This window comes from Dictyostelium purpureum, assembly GCF_000190715.1.
Source record: "Dictyostelium purpureum unplaced genomic scaffold DICPUscaffold_367, whole genome shotgun sequence".
NCBI lineage: Eukaryota > Evosea > Eumycetozoa > Dictyosteliales > Dictyosteliaceae > Dictyostelium > Dictyostelium purpureum.
The window spans coordinates 23954-33187 of NW_003519703.1; the positions used below are offsets into that span (position 1 = coordinate 23954).

General features: G+C 24.3%; 4 protein-coding genes across 4 annotated transcripts; 3 read left to right on the plus strand and 1 right to left on the minus strand.

Moving 5' to 3' along the window:
• Positions 1-1519: 1519 nt before the first annotated feature.
• Positions 1520-3388, plus strand: DICPUDRAFT_83363 (uncharacterized protein; the record flags this gene model as incomplete). The annotated part of the gene is made up of 2 exons (XM_003292706.1): positions 1520-1847; positions 3252-3388. 2 exons carry the CDS (start codon positions 1520-1522, stop codon positions 3386-3388), a joined length of 465 nt encoding a protein of 154 aa, XP_003292754.1.
• A 318-nt stretch (positions 3389-3706) lies between these two features.
• On the plus strand, positions 3707-3916 carry DICPUDRAFT_157515 (uncharacterized protein; the record flags this gene model as incomplete). Its single annotated transcript, XM_003292707.1, has 1 exon — positions 3707-3916. One exon carries the CDS (start codon positions 3707-3709, stop codon positions 3914-3916), a length of 210 nt encoding a protein of 69 aa, XP_003292755.1.
• A 3025-nt stretch (positions 3917-6941) lies between these two features.
• On the plus strand, positions 6942-7811 carry DICPUDRAFT_83364 (uncharacterized protein; the record flags this gene model as incomplete). Its single annotated transcript, XM_003292708.1, has 2 exons — positions 6942-7110; positions 7201-7811. The coding sequence occupies 2 exons, from the start codon at positions 6942-6944 to the stop codon at positions 7809-7811; spliced, it is 780 nt and encodes a 259-aa protein (XP_003292756.1).
• Positions 7812-7907: 96 nt separating this feature from the next.
• On the minus strand, positions 7908-8360 carry DICPUDRAFT_83365 (uncharacterized protein; the record flags this gene model as incomplete). Its single annotated transcript, XM_003292711.1, has 2 exons — positions 7908-8101; positions 8240-8360. 2 exons carry the CDS (start codon positions 8358-8360, stop codon positions 7908-7910), a joined length of 315 nt encoding a protein of 104 aa, XP_003292759.1.
• Positions 8361-9234: the final 874 nt, after the last annotated feature.

The window sequence follows — 9234 nt, forward strand, 5'->3', positions numbered from 1 at the left end:
GAAATCATATAAAGTGACAATAGATCCACCAATCGAGCCACCAAAACTAAACCAGCAGAGAATCAGATTTTTATAATAAGCAATATCAGATGAAAAATTAAATATTTGGAAACATTTTATTAAATAATATGATAGAATAACAAAGGAAGAAAGAGTAAATTCAAGAAAATACAGATTCCAAAATAAAATAAAATAATTAAGGAAAATGAAGATGACGAAGATTATGAAGATTATGAAGATTATGAAGACAATGAAGACATTGAAGATTATGAGGATAGCAAACAAAGATAATAGTGTTAAAAATGTTAATATTTAAAAAAACCAATAAAACTAAATATAGATACTGTGGTATATTTATAATATAACACATCAATAACATTGGTTAATTTAATACTAAATTAAAAAAATAATTAAAATGAATATAATATAAAAAAATAAAAAAATAATTTTATATTTTTAAAAAACTAAACCTTATTATATTTTTATATGATTTATTTGATTTATTTGATATTTAATTTATTTATTTTTTATTATAAAGAACTTTAGATTTTTAATTTCTTTCATTGAAACCCTGCATCAATTGACTTCTGGCATAAATATTCTTAATTAATGAATAAAAAAAAAATTGAACCTTTGCATTTTTACTTTTGTGATTTTATTTATTTTTTTAAAGAATTAAATACATCATTATAATTGAGTTGTTATTAGAAAAATTAAAAATAAAAAATAAAAATTATAATTGTATACAATTTAATTTATTGAAAATAATTATAATTAATTCATCCCATTTTATAAATATAATTTGACTTAAATTTATAATAACTTAAATTTATTTAATATTATACTATATTAACATTATAATCATTTAAATTCATATGATTTTGACCTAAATTTAATTTTTTTTTTTTATTTTAATTTATTAAATTTTTTTTATAGTAATTGCTTGATTAGTTATATATTTTTTTTTTTTATTTATTTTTATTTAAAGTAGACGTGTTGTCTTTTTTAATAATTAATTACAATAATGATCTATTGGAAGAAATTAAAAAAATAAATTTGGTTTTGTTTAAAACACTGTTTTTAAAAATTAAAAATTAAAAACACTGTTCTTAAAAATTAAAAATTAAAATTTTAATTTTTTAATTTTTTTTTTAATTTTTAATTGATTTTCATAGCTTATTTCAAAACTAATATTAATTATCTTTTATTTTTTTTTAATAAATTATAATTTTTTAATTTTTTTTTTTTTTTTAATAAATTTTTTTTTTCTCTTCACTCACACTCATTGCATTTTATATATATACAAATCAACATTTATTTATTTTATTCCTCTTCACACATCCTATACACACATCTTTATATATATTTTATATTCATATTTTATATATTTACATTTGGTAATTATTTTTTTATTTTTTTTTTATTAAATATTATATTCTTATTTTTTTTTGTAAATAAATCTAATTTTTTTATTTGTATATTTTTTTCTTAAAAAAAAAAAAAAAAAAAAAAAGTTAAAATGGCAGAACCACAAGCATCTCCAAAATCACAATCAACACCATACCCAAGTAACTTTGCCCCCGCATACCGTTATAAATCAAATCCACCACCACAACCAAAACCAGCACCAATACTAAAACCAATTCCAATTTCACCAACAATACCAAACTCGCCATACCCATACAATTTTGTTCCATCATACAGATATCAAAAAGTTTCAACATCTACACCATTATCAACAACAACCAAATCAGAAACCAGTTCATCTTCAAGTTTTAACTTATCTGGTAATCCAACAGATAAAAAAGAATCAACAACAAATATTTTTGGCGGAAAAACCTCACCTTGTTTGGAAACAACCCTATTAACCACCACTACACCATCACCATTTGGGGCACCATCAACCACGAATACACCAAAACAAGGACCAGAATCATCATCAAAACCAGATCCTTTTGGCGCACCAAAAGCCACTACACCAAGACCAGAACTATCAGAACCATCACCAGAACTAGGACCAGAACCATCACCATTTGGCGCACCATCTGTAAATTTAGTTGGTAATTCGACAAGTACCAGTTTTTCAACAACCTCATCCTCAAATTTATTTTCCAATCCTTTTACAGAACCACTCTCGGGAACATTCACAGCAGTATCATCACCATTTGGTGCTACAACAACCTCGATTGCCTCATCATTCAATATCCCAACAAATTCCTCAAGTTTGGCAACATCCCCATTAACAACTGCATCAATATTTAATGCACCATCAAAAGCCGCTTCTACACCAAGATCGACACTATTCTCAATAACATTGACCGGTACAAGCTCCCCATCACCTTTTGGCGCACCATCAACTTCAACTACACCATCACCATCACCATTTGGGGCACCAAAAACCACCACTACACCATCACCAGGACCAGAATCATCACCATTTGGCGCACCAAAAACCACCACTACACCATCACCAGGACCAGAATCATCACCATTTGGTGCACCATCTGTAAATTTAGTTGGTAATTCGACAAGTACCAGTTTTTCAACAACCTCATCCTCAAATTTATTTTCCAATCCTTATACAGCACTCTCGGGAACATTCACAGCATTTTCATCACCATTTGGTGATCCAACAACAACCTCGATTGCCTCATCATTCAAAATCCCAACAAATTCCTCAAGTTTGGCAACATCACCATCAGCAACTGCATCAATATTTAATGCACCATCAAAAGCCGCTTCTACACCAAGATCGACACTATTCTCAATACCATTGACCGGTACAAGCTCCCCATCGCCATTTGGCGCACCATCAACTTCAACTTCACCATCACCATATGGGGCACCATCGACAACTATAAAATCTCCATTTGGCGCACCATCGACAACTATAAAATCACCAATTGGCGCACCATCAACCTCAACTACACCATCACCAGGACCAGAATCATCATCATTTGGCGCACCATCGACTACTACAAAATCACCATTTGGCGCACCATCAACTTCAACTACACCATCACCATTTGGTGCACCATCTACAACTACAAAATCACCATTTGGTGCACCATCAACCACAGCTACACCAGAACCAGGACCAAAATCATCACCATTTGGCGCACCATCAACTAAAAATGATATTAATAATGATCAGCTTATTAACCAAATTAATCAATTAAAAGAACAAAAAAAAGAATTAATGGATCAGTTAAAAATATTAAAAGAACAGCATCAACAATCTAAAAACGAAGATCAAATCAATCAACTAAAACATGAAAACAATCTATTAAAAGATCAATTAAAATCATTAAAACAACAAGATAGAGATAAAGAGGAACTATTAAATCAAATTGAAAAAATATTAAATCAAGATAATAAAGATTATTAGATCAACTGGACTCTCTTAAAAATAATAATCAAAATTAACAACACGACAATGCTGAATATGAAAATCAAATTAACCAATTAAAAGAAGAATTAGAATCACCAAAGGAAAAAAAAACTGAAGAAACTAACCAATTAAAAGAAGAAAATAATCGTCTAAAAGAAGATTTAGGATCATTACAAAAAAATCATGAACAACAAAAATCTCTTCACAATGGTGCTCAGGAACAAATTAAACAATTAAATCAACAAATTCAACAATTAAATCAGCAGTTAGAATCATTAAAAATAGATCAAAATTATATTAATAATGAACAAAATAATGAAATCGACCAATATAACACCAGAATCTCCATTTTGCGCTCCATCAACTTCAGCTAGAACACCATATCCATTTGGCGCACCATCGACAACAACAAAATCACCATCAACTTCAACTACACAATATCCATTTGGCGCACCATCAATTACAAATCCAACTCAAACTCTAAACCCCACCCAAACTCCGTTTCCTACCCCACAACCAACATAGCAATCAACTTCTGGCATAGCCTCATCCACTTATCCAAAATTATTTGCACCAGAATCCAGATACCATTTTACAGGTGCCCCATCTAAAGGGGGAAATTTTGGAAAACCATCAATTAAAATATTTAATGAAAAACTTGGGAGCATGGGTAGATTGTCCCCCAAAACCACCAATAACACTACTTTCTTTTTTAGGCAATTTTATTTTTTTACATATTTTAGAATTATGGAAAAAAATTAAAAAATATGTCAAAAAAAAGAAAATTAAAAAAAGAAAAAAAAAATAATAATATAAAACTTAGAACCAAACATCATATATATATTGTAATCATAATAGTCATAATAACCATTGTTCAAATAAATGATACCTGTATCAAAAGACTATCTAATATATAGTGTTCAGGTATCAAATAATGTTGATCCCAAAATTATTAGAGAAATATGACTCATTTATCAATAGCTTTTATAGATAAAAAAATTAAAACTATGTTCATCAAATTAAAAACAAATTAAAACAATTATGGTGTGACATAGATCAACTTGATGCAGGAATACCTCTAAATTATATTTATTAAAGTTCCGAACCGTACAACTGTACCGGTTTTCAAAAAAAAATGTTATTCGAAAAAAGGATCGAATATTAAATTTAAAAACCGTAATTAGGAATATTCCAGAATATTCTTCAAATAAATTTTTTTATTTACAACTAAATAAAAAAGTCTTAAAATCTATTCAAAATAATATTATAATAAAGTTTTTTAATGTTAAAATTTGTTGCCTCCAAATTATTTTTTTTATATTTAATTTTTTTTTTTTTTCATTTTATTATCAATATCATCTAATTAAAATACATTCACAAATACCCCACTCACATTAACCCACAATAAATTTAATAACAGTAATTTAAAAAATATAGAAAAAAAAAAAAAAAAAAAAAAAAAAAATTTATAAAGACAATTATTTTTAAATTATTATTTTTTTAATAAGATAGATTTGTATTGAAAAGTTTTTTAAAATATTTTAATCGATTTAAAAATCCATTCTGTATTATTTCTTTTGACTGGGGGAATCTGTGCTAAAATCTATTTTATAACATTTCCCATAACTGCAGTTCTCTAACTATTTGAATTATTATGTAAAAAAATATGATGGTGATTCTGTTGAAGGATTGTACTGGTGGTGGTTGTGGTGGTGGTGAATTGTGAGCTTTTTTATTTGAAAATCTTGAATGAACCCTTTTCTAAAATAGTTGGAATTGAAATACCCATGAGGTGCTGGTGGTGAATTGATTGTGAGCTTTTAAATGTAAAAACGTGATTTTAAACGAGAACATGTTGCAACTGAAAATAATGAAAATAAATATTTAAATTAAAATATTAGTTTCTTTTATATTCAAGGATAATAATAATAATCTTTATAGTTACCTAAATAATTTTTCTTTTATAAAATAGATACTGGAACATTTAGAATATTTTTTAAATTTTGGGTTTTTTCTGTTGTGCATAATTAATGACCAGGTTTTTTTAAAGAGATATGATTATTTCATTGATAACACTTGTTAACTATTTACAACTTTATTGAAATCATAATTGAAACTTTGAATGAAATGATATAGTTAATAATTATTTAGTCTTCATAAATGAAGATATTAAACATTTTGAAAATATAAAATCTTAACGTTAGTAATTAGCGCAAAATATCATAAAACCAAAACAAACTTATATAGAAAAGAGAAACAGACACATTATTTTATTTAGTAAATCTGGTCATTTAGATCCTTTACCTTTTTGTATATATTTTAGCTAATTAAATAATATCGACTCAATCAAACAACTAAAAACAAACAGTTTTAGAAGTAAATAATGATTTACATAATTAAAAAAATTAAATAAAATAAATAAAAAAAAAATAAAAATATTAAAAAGAAAAATAGATGAATATTTTTTAGCGATTTTTTTTATTTAATATTTATATAAGATAAAGATTTTAAGAAATCCTTTCGACTGCCTTTAAAATGACCTTGGTGTTTTTCTTTCTTTTTTCTTAGGTTATATGACCTTCAATTTTGGAAATGGTTGATTTTGATCTATTTCAGTATTCTTAGTACAATTATTTCTTGATGATGATTGATTGTTCAATATCTGCAATTTTATTTTCAGGTTTGAAGTCTTCCAATAAGCTATCAATTCTCTTTTTTAATTTCTTTTTATTTAAAAACTTAATTAAGTTTTCTAAAAACAAATTAAATAAAAACAATATTGATGAATAAATAAATAAAAAATTATAATAAAAAATAAACTTACACTAACTCTTTTAAATTTGTTTGTTTAAAAAGGAGATAAGTATTATTAATTTAATAATTTTGTAAATATTTTAATTAAAAAATTTATTTTAAATTTTAATTTTTTATAAAAATGAAATAATTTTTTTTAAAAAAAGAGATAACTTTTAAAATTTTTTTTTAAATGAATAAGCTAACGATAATGGGTAAAAACTGAGAATAAGGATAATTTTTATTCACTATAAAAAATATAATTAATCAATAATATAGAAATATAATAAAACATGGACTTCATTGCTTAATTTTTATATTAGTGCGGATCTTCAAAAATTTATTTTGATTTTTCTTTTTTTAAAATTTCTTAAGTTCATATAAAAACTGGGTGGCCATAACCCCCATTTTTTATTATAATCATTTTGATTTCTTTTTTTGGTAAATTTCATTTTTTTTTAATTTTTTTAAATTTTAATATTTTAATATTTTAATATATTTTTTTTTTTTTTTAATTTTCATTTTCAAATTTTTATTGCAATATAAAACAAATTTTTATTTTTTTTTTATTTTTTTTTTTTTTCTTTATTATTTTTTCAATATACAAATAATTACATACATTTATTTTTTATTATAGTATTCTATTCAAAAATAATATTTAATATCAATAATAATATTCAACACTAAATCAAATAAATCACCATTCACATCCAATAAACAACCATTCATATCAACCACTCAATAGTCTAATTCAATAATGGATTTTGTTTTTATCTTAATTCTTGCAGCCATTAGTTTTTTAATTGGTTTTATTTATTATTCTTTAATAAAATTAGAACAATTAAAAAAACAACAAAAAGATAAAAAAGAATTAGAAAAAGATCAATTATTAATGATTTCCAATTTAAAACATCAAATTATGAAATGTGAATTAGAAAAAAAAATCCACCATAATCAACTATCTATTCAATCAAAAAATTAAATTAATAAAAGTGAGCATGATAAATTAATTAAAGTTAGAGATGACCAATCAGATGAAATTTATCTATTACGTAGTTTAATAAACCAACAAAAACAATCACTTCAATCCCATGGTGTTAATCAAGGTAAATTGGTCAAAGAAAAAGACTCACTCAATATTAAATTGGAACATCAAATTAGAAATTCAAATAAAATCCAAGAGCAAATATTAGAGAAGAATAAAATTATCCAATTTCTTGAAAAAAAGATTGAAACAGAACAACAAGTTTTAATCCAGCTTTCAATTGAACATAATGAAGCATTGGAGAAATTGAATTTAAAAGAAGGTGAATTAGAAAAAAACAATATAAACAATGGAGAACAAGATCCATTCGATAGAGAACCATTAGATATGGATCAAAAAAGCGAAATTTCAAGTATTGGAGAGTTTAGCGAAATTTCCAATTTTAAAGATGATTACGAACATTTAGATATTGAAGAGAATAAAGAATGTACAATTTGCTATTCCAAAATGAAGACCATGAATGTCTCCTATATAGGTTGTGATCATAAATTCTGTTTCGATTGCATACTAACATGGTCCCAATATTGCAACACTTGCCCAGAATGCAAGGATAGATTTATTACAATCACTGTAAGTTATTAAAACATTCATTTTTGTACATGAAAAATTAAACTTATACTAGAATTACATTATTTTTTGTATGAAAAAAATTTAAAATTCTTGTACAATTTTATTTAATCATACTATTTTTGAAATATTTGAATAATTATAAATGACAGAGTTTTCGACAATATCTACTCTTGAAATGTTTGCCCATTCCCTTATTAACACACATTGTTCTATTCTTTCCCAACCCAAATTTGATCTGTTGTCGGTAACCAACAACTTAGCACCCGAAAATGTTCTTTCAATTTCAACGGACAAAGAAGCAACTGAAGGTACATTTCTTACAATTGAATATTATGTTGGATATTCAATACTATTTTCTTTCTAATATTTTATTGTATCATTTCTATGATCTAAACTTTCTTCTACACATAGTCAAGCTGTTTTGGGTTTTTTGAAATTACTTTTAGTGCATGGGACTAAAGCAACGGAGGTTTCGTTAGCACATTGATTAATGTTGCGATCTTGACCACAATTGAAACAAACTTTATTCTTCATTCGGAATGCAATCATGCCATTCTTCATTTCTTTTATTATTTCTTTTTAAAAGTTACTTTTGTTACTATTTAATAGGAGTTGTAAGTATTTTTGGATTTATTTATACTTTGAAATATATGTATTTGTTTCTTTTTTTCTTCAATAAGCATTTGAATTAAAGGTTCATCATAGTTTCTCTATACCCTCTCTTTGGAGAAGTGATAATCTAGAGTATTTATTGTATCATTTGAAAGATTGTTTTTTTCTCTATATTTTTTTACTGCTAAACATTTACTATCTATTAAAAATAAGATATTAGTATATAATTTTTTAATCAATAAATTAAATAATAATATGTATACTTTACCATTTATAAAATGATATCTAATGCAATAGGGATGTTGATAGCTTTTTGTCTAGATCTTAAATTGAATTTCTTCTGGTAATAGGTCTTTTATTTGTTCCTTCCATTGATATTTAGTTATTAATATTAAAATATATTTATTTTTTATAATTTTAAATTTATTAATTTATATATATATTAATTATATATTAATTTATTTTTTATTTTTTTAAAATATAATAATTTTTGATATTTTTATATATATTAATAAATTTTGATATTGATATATAAATAAAAATTTTGAAGTATTTATAGAAAAAAAAATTATATTAAATTTATTTATTTTTAATTTTAAATATTGCGCTTAATTATATAACTGCTTTATTGTAATAAAATATATTTAAAAATCCTCTTAACATATTTATGTATATTAATAAAAAAAAAAAAAAATTTAAAAAAAAATTTAAAAAAAAATTTAAAAAAAAAAAAAAAAGGGGGAAACAACCACACATTACTATATATATTAATTGATTATGATTTAACTGTTTTTTTATTGATTTTTAAACACCTTTTAAATTA